Source organism: Monodelphis domestica, chromosome 7 (assembly GCF_027887165.1).
Source record: "Monodelphis domestica isolate mMonDom1 chromosome 7, mMonDom1.pri, whole genome shotgun sequence".
Taxonomy (NCBI): domain Eukaryota; kingdom Metazoa; phylum Chordata; class Mammalia; order Didelphimorphia; family Didelphidae; genus Monodelphis; species Monodelphis domestica.
This window is the reverse complement of record NC_077233.1, coordinates 221,365,655-221,384,546: the sequence shown is the minus strand read 5'-3', so window position 1 is coordinate 221,384,546 and position 18,892 is coordinate 221,365,655. Positions and strand designations below refer to the sequence as shown.

General features: G+C 37.4%; 2 protein-coding genes across 6 annotated transcripts in view; one reads left to right on the top strand and one right to left on the bottom strand.

The window, feature by feature from the left end:
* The window catches only part of GPR146 (G protein-coupled receptor 146), a 91,842-nt gene extending 79,167 nt beyond the window's left edge, over positions 1 to 12,675 (top strand). For 4 of the 5 annotated variants that reach the window (XM_007498312.3, XM_007498316.3, XM_007498315.3 and 1 more), the window contains one exon: positions 6,878 to 12,675. In XM_007498312.3, the coding sequence (XP_007498374.1) occupies positions 6,922 to 7,923 (1,002 nt within the window). In that variant the 5' untranslated portion in view covers positions 6,878 to 6,921 and the 3' untranslated portion in view covers positions 7,924 to 12,675. Of the gene's footprint in view, positions 1 to 1,450; positions 3,177 to 6,877 lie in introns of those variants that run through there. The other variant, XM_007498313.3, reaches the window with a different exon arrangement.
* The window catches only part of C7H7orf50 (chromosome 7 C7orf50 homolog), a 388,436-nt gene that overhangs the window by 208,530 nt on the left and 161,014 nt on the right, over positions 1 to 18,892 (bottom strand). The gene's annotated exons all lie outside the window — the stretch shown is intronic.

Sequence of the window (18,892 nt, the reverse complement as noted above, 5' to 3'; positions counted from 1 at the left end):
GCAGAGCATGGAAGTAGGCTCCTCTCCCATATTCTGGCCAGGGTTGATTTTTTCCCACTCCCATTCTTTTCTTACTCCTTTATTTACATATCTTGTCCTCTGACACAGGGATATATTTCTTCTTAATGATCATTTGGCAACTTTACAGAATAATGCCAGTGGGGGCAGCTGTGTGGCTCAGTGGATTGAGAGTTAGACCTAGAGGCAGGAGGTCCTTGGTTCAAATCTGAATTCAGACACATCCCAGCTGTGTCCCTGTGACCCTGGGCAAGTCACTTGACCCCCATTGCCTAGCCCTTACCACTCTTCTGCCTTGGAACCAATACATAGTATCAATTCCAAGACAGAAGGTAAGGGTTAAAAAAAAAAAGAATAATGCCAGTGACTAGTGGTTTAAAACCAGACTTACATTCACACTATGAAGACATAAAGGCAGATTTAGGTGTATGTTTTGGAGTTTTGGTTTTATAAGATTATTTGCTTGCAAAAATGAATAGCATGGAAATGTTTTGCATGATAATACATGTATAACCCAGAGGGGAAAAAGACATAAAGGCAACATGGTGATTATTCCTTTTCTTCCAAAGATCTCAGAACTGATTGGTGAGATCCTCAGCCTTCAAAAAATGGTCACAGATTGGTTCCCCGGAGTCCATCCTGAGTCGGTGACACTCCCAGGGGCTAGTGACCAGGGCATCTTGACTCTGTGCAGTCTTGGGAAGCAGCTCTGTTGTCGTATTAGTAGTGCTAACCCCTTTTCCCTTGATTAAAGAGTGATTTTGACTAAAAAAAAAAAAAAACTAGTCACAGATTAAAGCCTATTTTGTTGGTCACAAAAAACTGCAAGGTTCCTTCTATCCTGGCAGTATTCCAAATGTAAACAATACAATACATTACAGACTGAATAAGGGCCTATTAGGTTAGGAGCTGGGGAAAAGGGAAAGTTGGAATAAAGTAAAGTCTCTGCCCTCACAGAGGTGTCAATCTAATGGAGGTAGGAGTGAATATATTAATGCAGATATTTATGGTACACAATATTACAAGATTGAATTTTATTTTATTATTATTTTTTAGAAACCTTACCTTCTGTCTTAGAATCAATACTGTGTATTGGTTCCAAGGCAAAAGAGTGGTAAGGGCTAGGCAATGGGGGTCTTGCCCAGTGATTTGCCCAGGGTCACACAACTGGGAAATGTCTGAGGCCAAATTTGAACCTAGGACCTCCCTTCTCCAGGCCTGGCTCTCAATCCACTGAACTACCCAGTTGCCCCCAGAATTTTATTTTTTCAATGCTATATACATTCCTGTCAGGATTCTAGATATTGATAAATTAGGGAAACTGAGGTACCTTCAGCTTGTAAAAGTCTTAAAATATTTATATAAATAGCTAACATTCATATATTGCTTTGCAATTTACAACATTTTTTGCATATATTATCACAGTTTATTTTCATAATACTGTGATATATACATAATCCAGATATTTTTATTCTCCAATTGAAACTCAAAGGTTAAGTGAATTGCTCATGGTCAAATGACTAGAAAGTGCCAAAGATAAAATTTGGAAAGAATTTACTCCTGACTTTACAAGTCCAATGCTATTTTCATCCCACCTTTGATTAATTTAAATTTATTAAAAGACAAATGAGTATACTATAATGGTACAGTACTGGTTTAGATTTTTAATGGCTATGAAATCTATATCCCTGTCGTGCAAGCCTTGGTAGACTACTAAATAATAAAACAAAAACAAACCAATCATCAAAATTCTACTTTTGGTTTGGAAATGCTATTTTAGTTCCCAGAATAATTAGAACAAATGCATTATGTGCCCTTAAAATGATGTTGGAATGAAGAGAGCCAGTAGCCATGGCATCACATGAACAAGGAAAGGAAAACGTGACCAGATTTTATTTCACGTGATAATTTCCTCCCAATTAAGTTGTTCTTGGAATAAGATAGAACAGTTCTCTTTTTGTTGTAATTCCTTCTGCTCTACTTCCCTGGGAGCCATTTATTACCAATCTAAGCAGCTCCTATCTAAATGAGAGTGAATGAGGGCAGGCACTAAAGAGAGACATCTGCCAAATTACAATTCGGCAAGTTTGATAAGTTATGGCTTTTACACTACTAATTAGAGGAGGGCAGATCACCTCCAATTTAGCTTGCATTAATACTACATACACCCACCCCAGGGCTATCTAACTGCTAAACCCATATCTGTTTTTGCTTTCTGACTTTGAGTCCTTGAGTCAAATGTCCCCTCTTTCCCCTGCCACTGTCAACTATCATTACCCACATTATGACTGTAGTCACTGACTTAGAACAAACACGTTCAACAAGAGCTGAGACTGAAAGGCCTATGAAGATCCTCTAGTCCACTCACTTTACTCTTCAAGAATCCAGTGCCCTGGAAAGTTAGAAATCATGCAGTCACACAAATAAGAGTCAAAAGACAAGATTTGAATCGGGATCCTCTGACAGAATCAATGTACTTTCTACTATACCATGATGGTTCCTTATCAGAATTTTTTCCCCCTTATGACAACTTTACAATAAAACCCAGTTAACTTGCCCTTGTGTGTCACTCCGTTTATCTCCCTGAGATGAACAATTCCACAGATGAACATATTTCCTATCACTCTGGTCTATTAGGAAACCATCACTATAAGATTCTTCAAGCTAAGTCCCTCTGCCAAGTCAATGAAAAATGGTCAAGCCTTCTCCATTGTGACTAAGCAGCAACTCCCACATGGAAGGAGAGGAGCAGTTGGCTGAACCCTGAGCCCAGCCTCAGTCCTCTAGGAAGCTGTAAGTCTAACAAATCGAAAGCAAGAGGATTTGGCTGTGTTAATTGTACAATGCACTATCTTCACACGCAGCACAACCTCTCATTTCTTGAAACTGGCTGTAAACAGAGATAGGGAGGGGCCACTGCTGCCTGCCAAATGAAGCAGAAACTTTGTGAGTAATTTACTAGAGGAAAAACAAACTCTGTCTCACATCCACACACACAAAATACCATGCTGCATGTCCACTGCTGATAGGGAAGTGGTCGGGTTTCCAGAGGAAAAACACAGAGCAGATCTTTTCTGTCAGCTTCCTCCCTATGAAATGTTGCTTACTGATCAAGCCGGGACTTCACGGTACAGAGGAATGTGTGGCGTGAACTGAAGGTAGGAGTCTCTCTGGGTGGTTGGGAGAGCCTGCAGATGTACAAAAAACTGCCCCGGGTGATAGAAAGGGAGAATTAAGTGAATGCTGCAAGTAGGTGATGCAGACAGCCTAGGAAGAACTAACTTGGGCTGAGTAAGATGCGTGTTTCTGAAGTGGTCAAACTGAGGGGGAGTCAAGTGTGTCAGGGAGAGCAAGGAATGCCAGGAAGGAACCGAGGTTGGGGGCCTGGGGGAGGGAGAAGAAGGGGGAGCAAATGAAATATACTTTTTAATGAGAAGGGTATGTGTCTCATGCAGCTGCTAATACAAAGGATTCTGTTCCAACAATTTAAAAAATGTACATGATACGCATTGTTTCCTATCCCTGTAAGTCAGATCATGCAGCTTTTGATAATGCCTAAAAGCTCTTTCTCTGCAGGTTTATATCAAGTTCTCATCTTTTGTTTCTCTTATAGAATGTAATAAAGGCTTAGAAATTAGTACAAACAGGCAGGTTTTGAATAAAAGATGTAGAGTCTTCAGAAGGAAAGCATTTTTGGATATAGGGGGGAAATGTTGGATCATGCTATAATTTGATGATGATAGCTTAATAGCACAACCTCACAGAATAATTTCAGTTTGGGGAACAATATTACACGATGGAATAAAAACTGGCTGAGAATATTCCGCTTGAAAAGCAAAGGGTAACAGCATGAAAGTCTTGCAAAATTAAGTCAATAAAAAGATACTAAAGACACCTGTGCTTTCTATGTCCACTAGAGCCCAGACAGCCAGACACATTTTGTGAAGGGCATATGCTTTCTATAAGGGGAAGTAGAAACTTAAAAAATTCAAAGTTTTAAAGACAGCATTTAAATTGCATATTGGCTACTGCAGTCATTTGGCATGCTTAACTAGAATGGGCAGGAGGTGGAAGAAGAGGAAGACAAGAAGGGAAGGAAATACACAGGAAGTCAACTTGGAGGAGGAGGGGAGGGGAGCCATGATTAAGATAACCAAACATTCTTCGTATAATGCTTCAAGGCAGTTCACAAGAAAAGGGGAAGATTAAGGAATTAAAAAATCAGCAGTTCTGCTTAAAGGATTTGAATTTACATTTTTGTTCCTGAGGGTAGATACTTATTTTATAAGTGATATGAGAGATGCATATATGCTTAAACAGAGAAATAATACAAGATATAGGTGGAGGTTAAATTTTATGCACCCTTTATTACACAAATTGAAACCAACCTGATTTATTCATCGCCTCATATTGTTGGGTGTCATTCTTTGGATTGCAAAATATTATTGCAAATTTCACTTCCTTTCCACTTGTCACCTTCTAGTACAACCACCTAAAGCACTTTAATACTTCCCTGCAAAACTCTTGGGTTTTTAAAAAATTGTTTTATATATCTGAAGATATGAGCTCAAATTCTGTCTCTTGACATTTATCAGCTCTGTAAACAGGGATAAGTCACTTAGCCTCAGGAAACTCTCTAAGGTTAATGTAATGATTATAGAAGGGTTGGTATCTGCCAAAGAACACCCACTATTGAATTGTTTTATTAATGTAATATATCAATTATGTATTGAAGTAATCATGTTATATTGGTACACTGTTTTGTTTGCTTGGATTTGGCAAACCAGGGTTTGTTTTATACTTGGGCTGATTGGGAAACCAGAAAGGGAGAAAGTGACTGACTTTCTATCTTGAAAGCACAAAATTTGAGATCATAGATTCATTTTCAATATGTTCAACGATATGATATGACTTATCTGAATACCCAAAGGTACTCCAAAAAAGAGCTAAAAATTGAAGTCAGGTCCTCTGGTTCCAAGTCCAGTGTTCTTTTCACCACAAACAACATGGCTTTATGCCAACACACACCTGAGAATGCAGATCTTTTCAAAGCGTTCTAACTATTCTAAAGTGTCCCCCTACTTTGGGAAATGAAAGGTTTCTTTAAATAATGGTTCCAGATAGTGCATTTCTGCTTTTAAGTATCTGTGTGCTTCCAAAAAGTATTTACTTAAAGCAAAGGCAACAGATTTTTGTATCACACAAAGCAGGAATCCCCAAACTCAGGATTTTTAAACTTTGCCTGGTGGATCTCCAAGGCAGGTTGATGTTGCTTTGGTGTCTTTCTCCCTGGTTCACAGGCATCCTCAAAAGGAAATTCTACTCTGCATAACTATAAATAATTCACTTCTAGAATCATACACTTGTCCTCCCTATCACCTTCTGCCAAGCTCTATCCTACTAGCAGGAATTATAAAAAATCAGAGAAATCAAAAGTTGCTTAAAGGTTAGGGACCAAAATAAAGCACTAACAATGAATTGTTTAACATTTTTATCAAACCTGGATAAAGGCATTGAAGGTATAATCATCAGAACCAGGTGGAAGATGTGGAAGTTGCAGATAGATCAATGTAGGTTTGATATCAGAAACAACTTCCTAATAACTGGAGCTATCCACAGGTGAAATAGATTAGCTCAAGAGGTGGTGGGTTACCCATCCTTGGATGTCTTTGAGCAGAAGTGGGACTTGTTGGGCATGCTATCGTGGGGATTTCTTTCATCTATGGCTTGGACTCTGAGGTCCTTTCAAATTCTTAAAATTCTGTGATTGAGTGATCACAGACCACGGGCTGGCTAACATTGGGAGAATGCATGGAAAGCCTCTACACTAAATCATTCCAACTAGACAGATATAGCAAGGAGCTGGAAATTGAGAAAGGGATAGGGATGTTCGCCCGGCTATGTATGAATCACAAAATATTTATATAACTATATCCAGAGTATAGAGCAGGCAGGGGTTTCTTAGGGATTTCAGGCTGGCTAATGAGGCTGTGGTTGAAGGTTGTTACAAAGAAGAATTTCATAGTCCCAAAGAATTCTATCTGAAAAGAATCTAAAAGATTATCCAGTCTAATTCCTTTATTTTACCAATAAAGAAAATGAGGCCTAAGGAAGTTAAGTGACTTGCTGAGGATCATCCAGGTAGTCTTTTTTCCACTGTACTGTACTACAGAGACTCTCTTATTATAATAGAGTTCAGAATACTTTAACCATTCTCTATCTCTTGGCCATTAGGCAAAGACTGGTCTATCCTGCTACAAGTGTGATTTTTTTTGATGGGAAAAACCTATCTGTGCTTCAATATGCTACTTAGAAACACCATAGGAGAGATGTAGTCCAAAACTGAGCTTTATCTTCTGTTCCCGGAAATGACCATATTATGCTTTGCCTTACGCGTTCCAAGCGGACTATATACATCCATCAGGGTAGCACCCATCTCTTGACTGAGATGCAGGAAAAGGTTTGAAGCAGCCTTTTAAAAGCTTCCGGATGGGCATCCTGAATGAATTATCCATTACTCAGATTTCATTCAGAAATTACATTAGAGAGACTCACCATGGCCAGTAAAATTATTACATCATAAAATTTCTGGTCATAACCAGTCCTGTTTGGGGCTAATAAGACAGCAGTCATTTTGATGGTTTATTACCCTTCCATGAAAAACACACAGAGAAAGAGATTGAATCCTCAAGAGACTTCTTTCTGAAATGTGGCAATAGCTTGCTGTTGTTTTTGTGATGGTTTAAGGCACGCGCCTTTTTCTTCTAACCCTTCCACCCCAGATGTCTTAGATATGCCTTGGGATAATACATCTGGAGATGTGCTGCAAACTAATTTGCTATTACTTTTGTCTTTACAGAACAGCTAGAAGTCTTCAGAAAAACCACCCCTGATTGGTTCACTATGTTGAGCTGTGACACTTTCAATGTTACCAAGAACAGTGAGGACCAACTCCTCTGCCATGACTTCCACCTCATCCTCTCCATCTTCTCCCTCCTCTACCTCATTATCTGCTTTCCGATTGGCCTTTGCTACAATGCTCTGCTGGTCCTGGTCAATCTGTACAACAAGGCCACTATGACTATGCCTGATGTTTACTTTGTGAACATTGCCATCGCAGGCCTCATAATCAATGCTGTGGCACCAATATACCTTCTTGGACCAACCACCACCAAGTGGGCCATCTGGAGCTTTAACAGTGAAGTTTATATCACACTGCTGATTTTGTTTAATGTTTCCTCCCTGGTTATCATGTATTCAACCACCTTGCTCAGCCTCGATTACTACATTGAGCGAGCTCTGCCCCGAACTTACATGTCTAGCGTGTATAACACTAAGCATGTCTGTGGGTTCATTTGGGGAGGGGCGATGCTTACAAGCTTTTCCTCTCTGCTGTTCTACATCTGTAGCCATGTATCCACCAAGCTCATAGAGTGCTCCAAGATGCAAAACAAGGAGGCGGCCGATGCCATCATGGTGTTTATTGGATATGTTGTCCCTGCCATTGCAGTGCTTTACGCCCTTGTGCTGATTTTACGGATACGGAAGGAGGCCACCCCCCTCGACCACGATACTGGACGCCTGGACCCTTCTGTGCACAGGCTTCTGATTGCCACAGTGTGTACACAGTTTGTGCTGTGGACACCTTACTACCTAACTCTCCTGGTGAACACTTTCCTTGTCTCACAGGGAAAACTCACAGATGAGCACCACATGCGGATATTGCATTTCATCAAAGATCTGTCGAAATTCTTAGCCTTCTCTAGCAGCTTTGTGATGCCGCTCCTTTACCGCTACATCAACAAAAATTTTCCTGGCAAGTTACGGCGGCTGATTAAAAAAATGCACTGTGGGCATCAGAGATGCTCTCATGACCGAGCAACAGTACAGCAGGTGATGACGTAGGGAATGAGAAGCTCTGGAGGAGTGCAAGCCAGGTCCTGGCACAATTCTGCTGCTTCTTACCAAGAACTTTCTTAGAAGCTCTTCACATTGATACTGGAAGGGGGCTGCTATTCTTACTGACCAAGGGATGCCTGTACTAACAGAGGTGGCACAGAAATACTAACAGAAACCTCAGGCAGGTCAGAGAAGCTGGCATTTGGGAGCACTTTCAAAGCACTGAGTCAGTAAGCTTGAGTTCTGCGTTTTTTTCCCGGTTCTAGTGATCCTGGGAAGAGAAATGACTAAAAGGTAAACTGAAGTTTTGATTGGATATAAAGCACTTTGTTACCCTGTCCAAGAAAAGGACAATGCTATGTTTTCTTCCTTAGAAGAAGAGATGCAATAATTCTAAGTGGAATAGTCTTAGTACTCTTCTCAACATGCCCTATGTGTCCTTACCAGGATAGTCAATCTCTGGCCAAGGCAATGCTGATCAAAGGAATAGGCTGTCCAAACAGCCTGAAGTGAAATATAAGCTACAATATTACTAATTTATCTGTTTTCTCCTTAAAATGTGTGCATTTTGAAGTCTTTGTCATTGAAGTAATTTACTCATTGTAAACCTTTTTCTAAATTAGGCTTTTTCTAAATGAAGTCATAAGAATCTGGAAATCCAGTATTTATACTTTGCTTGATTATATTGTGAAAATACTTGATTCTTCACTATTTTTCTTGATTTTTTTAAAGGAAGCACAGATATTTAGTAAAAATCCACTAAGTATTAAAATGAAGGAAATAATTACAAAAGTCTAAATGATGGTGGAATGTACTTTTTTTCTAAACTAAAAAAACAAAAACAAAAAAAAACCCTACTACCTAAGGTCCACATGTTCATGAGACTCAGTTGTCATCTCTTCCCTTTTAATAAGTTGTATTAAATGTTGCATAGGAAAAGCTCATGGCATATATGCCAATAGTGACATTACTAAAACTTTTTTAAATGAGTAAGAAAACAACACACATGTATGCCTGGTTTTAAGCTGTGTAATAATCTAAAAAATTAATTGTTCATTCTCACACATCCTAACATACTTAAAATCCTTCTGTCATGGGAACAGTGAGCAGGGGTGGTTTTCTAATTTCTAATTCTCAGTCGTTTGAATGTTAATTTCCAAGTCCAAAGCTATAAGAAAAATGGAATGAAAAGAAAACAGTAAGTTATAAAATGTAATTATTTGTGTTGGAGTGTACTGCATAAGAGAGATGAGAAGATCTACTCTGATAAAACACAGAATGACCTTGCAAGGGAGAAGAGGGATGAGACAGGATATCTGAACAACCATACAGAAATGATCAATATGACTCTGTAGGTTACCTTTCAACCCTGAGACTCTATAATGATTAAAAATTTGCATTTGTAAAACTCCTCATTACATATTTGAATTGAAAGATAACCTAAGAATGACATATTATTCATCAGAAATAACATGTAAAATTGAAAGCAAATTCTGTGTTAAAGATAAGGCAATTTAAGATATTAATTTAATTTAAGATAAGAATATCAAGATAAGGCAAGATAAGGAAATTTCATACCTGTGAGTTTTTTTTAAAGGAAGACTTGTTAATAAAGCTAGCACCCCTGAAGACCACAGGTTTAGAGCTGGAAGGGCTTTAGAGGTCATCTAATCCAATTACCAATACCCCCACCATTTTAAAGATGAGGAAATTGACCCCCAAAAAGGTTATGACGTGCCGGAAGTCACATGGGTAGCAAATGGCAGGATGTAATTAATAATGACAAGAAAACATCAATATGATTTCGTTGCTAGCACAAACTTTTCACCACTCATCAATTTATTAGTCAAGCTTTACCCGAAGCTCAGCCAAAAAAAAAAATTATTTTGTTTTTGCACCATTCAATCTTCCCTCTGCTTTGGAAGCAGCATCTATTGAAAAAATGTGCCAGTGAAGAAGGAAAAAAAAAAGCAAAAACAGGTGCTAACCACTGACTTAGTCCTTTATATTTTCCCAACACCATTGTTCTGTCTACTCAGTTTCTTTCCATTAAATCATTATCAGGTTGACTCTAAACCTACAGCCCATCCTTTTCTGACCTAGTCCTTTAGGAGAACTTGAGCATTAGACCGAATCATTACAAACAACAACATTTTCCCTCAAGATTTCATCTGATGCCAACTCCCCCAAACAGTGACTTGGGGGTTACATTTTACCAGTGTTTACCTGAGTCAATCTCTTCCAAGAGTCTCAGGTTTTAAGACAATGTAAAGCAGCAAACTTGACTTCTTCAGTCTGCTCCAGGTACATTTTACTAGACTTCGAAAACTTAACTGGATATTCCTTTTTTTCAGAGAGAAAGATTTTTAGAGAGCTAGAGTTATACAGCTTTCTCCAATACTATATCACACTAGAAAAAGAAAACTGGTTGCTAAGGAAGAACAACTGCATTTCCTTAAGATCTTGGCCAGTATGTTACAACATCATTTTAAATGTGAACATAGGCAGATATGTCAAAAGTCCTTTAACTCTCTTCCTAAGAGTCTCCAAGTGCCTATGAGAATCCATCCACTTGAAATCTGGTTTCAATGCAGGAAAGAGAGAAGGAAAAGGATGTTTTTTTTTCCCTTTCCATAAAACAGGAGTTCTTAATTTTTTTTATTATGGACCTCTTTGATAGTCTGGGGAAACTTCCTTCTTTGATTAATATTTTTAAGTGTATAACATAAAATAAAGAGGATTACAAACCAATTATCATGAAAATGCATTATCAAAATATATTTTTAAAACCCTAAGATCACAGATGCCAGATTAAGAAACTTTAAAGTCTCAGTCTCCCCCTGTCCTCATATTCTTTGAGCCTTGATTTTTTTTTTTAACATGGAACAAACACTAGAGGAAGAGGGCTATTATCTCTTCTTTTATGAAGACAACAAGCCTATAATCACACATGTTATCTCTTTTTTCTAGTCAAATAGATTTCCTCTTCCCCAGAATGGACTCCGTAGAAATTGGCCTTCCTCAAACTCACAGGGTAGCCCTTAAGTCATGTTTTCACCTCAATTTCCCAATGGTTAACAGATTTTCTATGCAAATTATAGGATTTTAATTTCATGCATTATTTCTATCCACTTGAAAGAATAATATTTCTGGATAGTCTCTTCCTCACAGCCTACTTGCCTTCTCATCTTCCCACATATAAGCTGTACAGTCTGGATACTTCCAAATGTGCTCTTTTCCTTTCCTATATCCCTACCCCAACCTAAGGAAGTATTATTGTTACCACTAACACATCATACCCATTTTCCAGGCCATTAATCCCAACTTTCAAATCAGTAACCTCAGCAACCCACCCTAACCTGAATGGAATGATTAAAGCAAAGCTGGTACCCAGACCAATGCTTTACTTTGATCACAGAGGTGCTGTTAGAAGCATCGACAATTATAAACTGCATCTTGGGAATGTAGCTTCATTAGAGTTGGTTTTAAGCACTCTTATTTTTTGTGGCCCATTCCACTTATTCCACATCCCTGGGGAATCTCACCACATCGTTTTGCGAAAGTAAACCTTCTGTCCCATTTCTTAATCTCTCTCTGTTCTTTTCTTTTCCATGGAGAGTGGGTCCCCTGCTGCTACGCTTCACACACCACCAGTCTTTTATCAGCCCTCTCCAGATTTGAAGACATCTTTTACTGTTAATTCTAACATACTGCATAATTTGGTTTTCACATCTCATTGGCGAATCTATTTTCTTGTGGTTTCCTCTCTAAATTCATCTTTGATGCAACCTGGCTGATTTGCATTTTTCTTGCCTTGGCTATATTTTTTATTTCTGACATTTCAGCTATATTGCCATAAATGAAGATGGTCTTAAGTTGTTCAGAGGGGAGAAAGGTTAGAGGGAAGAACATGTTTTGGAAAATCCAAGGTGAACTGTGAATTTAAAAATATTTCTTCCAATTACTTTTAAGATACACAGGATCTCTTTTTTTGTGGCACTATTAGTGACAAAACTTCTTGCCTATATACAGTTGCTGGTTTTCTTCCTAGCAATTTTATTATTATTATTATTGTTTAAAATGTTCAGGTTTAAAAAAAAATCTTTCTGACCTTGAAAGTGCTCATGTAAAGTAAACTTAATCTTATGTTTGCTCTGTAATGCTACAGATTTTTAAAAATTGGTTAACACCAGCAAATGAATGAAGTATAAGAATTTCAAGCACAAACATGCATGCATAAGACTACAAAGTCATTTTAAATTTGGAACTAGTAATCATGGAAGAAACATCCATGGTTTATAGCAAAGAAGGTAAGATCATATGTCAAATTTTTGAAATAGATGCTAAAAACCAGTTGTAAGAATCAAAGCCTTCCCATTTCAAGACTGAACTTCCCTGATTTTTCTGTAAATATGAGCCAATCTCTTTAGTACATATATAAGTACTGTATATATGAAGAGGAAAAACCTACTGATGTACAAAGGCACATGTGAAGAATCTGTTTATTAAATTATTTTCTAAAACTGAGATATATGTTTATTACCCTATAACATTAACATTTTTGAGTGCTTAAAAGTGTACTGTATGTGTTTCTGTATGTATATACTATATGAGAAAATCATCACAGAAAGTGCCATTATTAACAGTATTTTCCCTTTTAGATTTAAATTTCAAATCTATTCTGTGTCGATTTACACCTCTGTAGTTCTTCCATATAGATACATTATGTAAAAAAATAAATAAAGTAATTCAAGCTCATCCATACCTCTGTGGTTCAAATAGCTGCCTGTTAAAGATCTTTATCAGCTTTACACTGATGAAGCCTTCAATTTGAACACTTGTTTGATAAAGCAAGCATGCAAACTTTAGAAGGGGGCAGGGAAGAAGGAGGTAATAAGCTATTTAATTTTTTTTAAACACTAAAAATTACTTATTGAACATGATGTCAAAGGAAAGAATTAAACTAATTTCTTTTTTTATTTTATAAAACCCTAATCTTCCATCTTAGAATCAATACTGTGTAGTGGTTCCAGGCAGAATTAAACTTAATTTCAACATATCCATTTCACGTTCAATAACATGAAAAGAATAGTGTCGAGAACAGCCATGATTTGAGTTGTTTATTTTATACTGGAATCATCATATTCTAGACTATTTTGAATGTATAAAAGCAGAATTTTGAAACTATAGGACTATGTTGGCAAACTAGTATTGACTGAGTGTCTATGTACTATAGTACGAAAGGCCCTATTTGTAGGAGCACCATCTCCTAAACAAAACTTTGTATGGAGTCCACACTCAGGGAGATCAGTTACAATCTGTCCCTTTCAATTTGCTTCAGAAACAAAGGTCGGTTATTACAATTAGATTAAACTAAATTAAAATAGAATAGAATAGAATGCATTTGTCCCCACTTCACAGAATCGGACATTGAAAGGGGGGAAGGATTTGAAGAACAATGAGTTTAACCTGTATATTTACAGCAAAATTAGGTTAAGTAACTCCTCCCCTCACACTTCAGTAAGTACTAAATAAACTCTATTATACTATATATCCTTATATTATAATGCGAGAATGATCCCTTGCCCTCAAGGAACTTATGATATTATAATGAAGAGAAGGAACTCACACATAAAGCAGTTTAAATAATAAAAGAAATCAGTATATAATTAAGTCCTCAAATAATGAGACAGAAAAGAAATGCTTTTGGAGTTCAGAGGAGAAGAAGATCCCTCTGTACCGAAGTAGTCTTAGCAGGCTCAGAACCTGAGCTACACCCAGAAGGATATGAATAGGATGGGAAGTAGGGAGAGATACACTATGCTTATAGATAGAAATGTCTACAGTATACAAAGAACAGGAAGTTTAGTAATGAAGTAACCTTGTTGGGGAATGGGGAAAGAGAGAGAGAAAATATGGCTAGGCAGAGGAAGACAAGGCAGGCCCAGACTAGAGGGCTTTGAAATTCAAGATTTACACTATATTCTTTATACAACATCAGGGCACTGAAGGCGTGGGGTCCAAGCCAATTATTAATCAAAAAATCAATCAACAAAATATTTATGCCAGGCACTGTGCCAGTTATTGAGGACAAAAGTGAAAAGAATGAAACCATTATTCTCAATGAGCTAACATTCTAATGGAGTTAACAAGGGCATATAAAAATATCTATAGCACACATATATGGTGAGTAAATAAAATAGCTACATAATTAAATACAGGGTAGTTTGGATAGAAGGGTACTAGCAATTGGGGAGATAATGAAAGGCTTCACACAGAGAAGTGACCTAATGAAGGCAGCTTCATCATTCTTTGAAAGATTAATCTGTTGCTAGTATGTATGAGTAGGTGGATAGATACAAGGAGACCAGTTATATGGACCAGTAGTCCAGAAACAAAGTGTGATGGGATGGAAAGAAAAGCTACAAGTATAATCCAAAGGAAAACTTAACAAAACTATATTTTTCTACTTTTTGGTTCCCTAATATGAAATATCTATTTACCTACTAGAGATGCTGGGAAGGTTAATGTAAAATTCTTAGAAGGCAAATACAATAGCAAATGACTCATCTTCTCTTTTGGCTGACAGAGCAAGTGGTGCTGTTCACACTGGCAAGGATATTGGATAGTTTCATCATCAAAATCTTTGGTGTTTGTATTTGTATGTCATTGGGGAAATATAAAAAAAAATATCTAAGAACTTCATACCTACAGCTAAGCAAATATTCATAAGTGTGTATCCACATATCCACACATATTTTCATCTTTGCCAAAAAAATTACCGGAAGAGAGTACGTCATTTCTTGGGTGGGAGACTTCCAAAGAACAACATTCAAGAAAACTAGACCAATGACTCACTGGGCAGAACCCAGACTTTATGTCAGTAGTAAACTAATTCCACTAAATAATAATGCAAAAGGAAAAGGTGTATGTTAGGGAATTAAGGGGATGGAGAAAGACAGCATGTAAAACTAAAACTGAGATACAAAATTACTTTTTATAAGATACAGATGGAGAAAGACAGCATGTAAAACTAAAACTGAGATACAAAATTACTTTTTATAAGATACAGTATGTTAGACACAGATTCTCAAAGAACCACAAACCAAAGTCCTCAAAATCTAACTAAATTTTCAACATGGTTTCAATTGTACATGATGTTAGAATCAGAAAAATGGAATGCATTGGAAAACAACTGCAACTCTGTCTCAGTTATACTATCTGTCATATGAAAGACATGAAACCTGCAATGCTTAGCCATAATGCTCTAGTGATTAAAAAATATTTATTGAATAAAGAAGGAGTTAAAAGACCTGGGATTTAATCTTTTCTCTGTGGCATATTAACTAAGATTTTGGGCAAATCCTATGCCTTCCCTTTTTTCTTCCCACCCCATGGCCCAGTGAAGCCTCAGTTTCTTCATCTTAAAAATGCCAGAGTTGGACTAAACGACCTCTGAGGTCTTTTCCAGTTCCAAAAATCTAACCCTAACCCTATGACCTTAATAAAGAAATTAATATTTCTGTCATGTAGGAAGAGTTGAATATATGTAACATATAAACATATGTTGATATATATATATATGTATATATATATATATATATTTTAGGGAAGATTTTTTTTAAAGTATTTATTTGTTATATTAAAATACCCAGGTAATTTCTTCCCTTTTTTCCTTCCCCCATTGTTTGACAAAAAGATATGTGATATATGTATGCATAAAATTAAGCCTTGCTTAGCTTACTTCAATTCATCAGTTCTTTCTCTATTCACTAACAATCTAGGGGTCAAACTCAAGGCTTTCATGTATGTATATATAAATATTTTCGACTTCTGTAAAACAACCTAAGCAACCCTAGTTGGGAACTAACCAACTGCTTCATGCTTTTGCTGAAAATTATGCATGAGCGGGTATTTCCACAAGTGCAGGAACTACCCTAATAATCTCTATAGTGTCCAGTCTTCAAAACATTTTCTTCATGTCCAACAAAGTCCTTTCAGCTCCACTGATTGAAAGTGGCAGTTCCTAATGGAAGATGTGGTCCAAAGCTAAACTAGAGTAAATTAACATAATACAGTGAATTTGATACCATTCATAAGCTAACTCTCATTTGAAAGATAAAGAAACTGAGACCTGGAAAGACCAAAATGACTTGCCCAAAGCCACAGAGATAGTCCTGTAACCTCAGGCAAGGTGAAACACAATGGGTTTGGAGAAGATCAGGTTTGACTCTTCTTAGGAAAATCCCTCTGGGCCTCAATTTTCTTGGCAATAAAACCAGAGGGTTGGCTTAGGTGATTTATAAGCTTGCTTCCTGGCATAAATCCTATGGTCTTGTAAAGTATAAATTAACCCAAGAGCTCTATGTTCTTGCTGAACAGATGGGGGGGGGGGGGGGGGGGGGAAGAAAAACACCACAAACAAAATACTGACTTGTTTTATGAGCTCCATCTTGTGGCCATGGACTGAACTTCACTTTCCTGGTCACCATTTCTCTGTTAATTATTAGCATTAATCTTACTTAGGCGATAGAGCTTGCAGAACACAGAAAGTCCAAAAGGAATATATGAAAAACAAGTATAAAGAAAAATGGGTGGTAACCGCATTTATACCAAGGAATAATCAGCTTATAATGGTATTGGAACTACAAGTAGGACAGTTAAGTGTCTAAGGGGACAGAAAGCCAGGCCTGGAGATGGGAGGCCGTGGGTTCAAATCTGCCCTCAGACATTTTCTAGTTGGGTGACCCTGGGCATGTCACTTAACCACCACTATCTAGCCCTTACCACTCTTCTGCCTTAGAACTGATACTTGGCACTGATTTTAAGATAGAAGGTAATGGTTTTTTTAAAAAATAAAATAAAATAACTATAAGAAGCACTTTTCAATTGGTAAAACTGTCCTAACAAAAAATAATTCCTGAATGGGAAAAGGAAGAGAAAAGGCAAAGAGTCCATTCTGTGCCATGCCATTGTGTCAAGGACTTTTTTAAACAAATATAATCTCATTTGTTTATCTCACAACAACCCTGAGAAGCAAGTCCTATTATTATCCCCACTTTACAGTTAAGGAAATTGGGACAAATGGGGGTTAAGTGACTAGTCCAGGATCACACAGCTAACAAGTATCTGAGGGCAGATTTGAAGTCTTGCTTGAAGTCTTGCTAACTCTAAGCCCAGTGCTTTACCATGGCACCCCCTAGCTTTGTAAATATGAGGCACATGATGGCTCTATAATCTGAATGACTAGTAAATACCTGGAAATGTATTTTGCTTTGGAAGCAAAATGCAATCCTTCCCTTAATTACATTTCCCCATAACAAAGGCAAATAAACCCACTGGCACAACAACTTAACTGAAATCCAATCATCTCCACTACCATTTTCCCAAAGGCCTCCTAAGTATATTTGCATGAAAAATTAATATTATACACATACAATTTGCATAAGCTTTCATGAAATGGATAGTATGTTCCCTCGTGTTCTCCCAAAGAATGCTGTGGTTACCCTTAATGTTATCATTTTGTGGTCCAGCTATGTTTCTATTTCACAAACCAACTAACAACTAACTCACTCTCTTTTTTTTTCTTTCTCTTCCTATCTCTCCCTCTCAATTTTTCTCCCTGTCTCTGTCTTTCTCTTTCCCCACTTACCTCCCCCCACATACACTCCCTTTAATCAAGTGAGAAGGGCCACAGGCATCTTCTGTGGCCAGTTTGGAAAAAAGCTGCTATAAATACTTTCTCTTTTCTCTCTACTCCACCCTCTTCAAATACACTTACATGACACATGCAACTTAAAACAACAACACTGTTCTGAGAGGCTCACAGGACATATATCTTGATATAAAGCTGAAAAGATTTTGCAGAAACGAGATCAGTGAAGGTAGAATTAAAGAAAAATTGATTAACAGGCAAAATATTTTTGAGTCTGATATCCAAGATATATAGGGAAGTAATACAAACATGTAAGAACAAGCATTATTCCCCCATAGATAAATGGTCAAAGGATATTAAAAGACAAGCTTAAAAGAAATGTAAGCTCTTAACAATCATAGAGAAATGTTTCATACCACTAATAGAAAAAGAAGTGCAAATTAAAATGACCCTGATTATTCGACTTCATACCTATCAGATTAGCAAAGATGATGACAAAGAAAGGAATGGAACAGTTGGAGAGATCAGATTTACATCTTCTCAACAAACCTACAAGGTATAAATATTCATCATCTACATTTTTACAAAATGAGAAAACTAAAGTTTGGAGATTTAGTCACTGCTCAGAAGATGGCTGATTGTCTTCTTAAGGTGAGCAATTCTTGCCATTCTATAAATTCTTCAGAACAAGTCCACTCAACATGAGGGCTCTTCCCTCAGTTCTCTTGACATTATACAAATATCAATGGGGCACAGAGGCTCTAGCTTTTGTTGTTCGTCATTCACTCGTGTCTGACTCTTCCACACTCCATGGACCATAGCTGGATAATTGGAATGGTTTGCCATTTTCTTCTCCAGTGGATTCAGTGGATCCTTTGGTTGGGCAGTCAGAGATTAAATGCCCAGAGTCACACAGCTAGGAAGTATGTCTGAGTTAAGATCTGCACTCAGGTCTTCTTGATTCCAGGTCCAGTGTTTTCTAACTATTAGGCTACAGCTGCCTCTTCCACTACTATCCTTTTTGACTGGCCCATCTTCTTTTTCTGGTAATCTCTCTGATCACATCTCTTGCATTGCTTCTCCCACATGATTCTTTATTGGTCATACACTGCAGCTGACAGACAACCACCATGTATGTCCCCATCACCCTTTGGGTGATCCCTAATTTCTAATCACCCACAACTTAAGGGCATGGATCCAGGATTAATGAGTCATTGTGTCTATCTTTTTAAATTAACCTTCTAAAAAAAAGTCAGGCTGCTAGTTATCAATACTTCATTTCCTAGTTATCCATAACTCTTCCAGACCTCCCTAAACTCC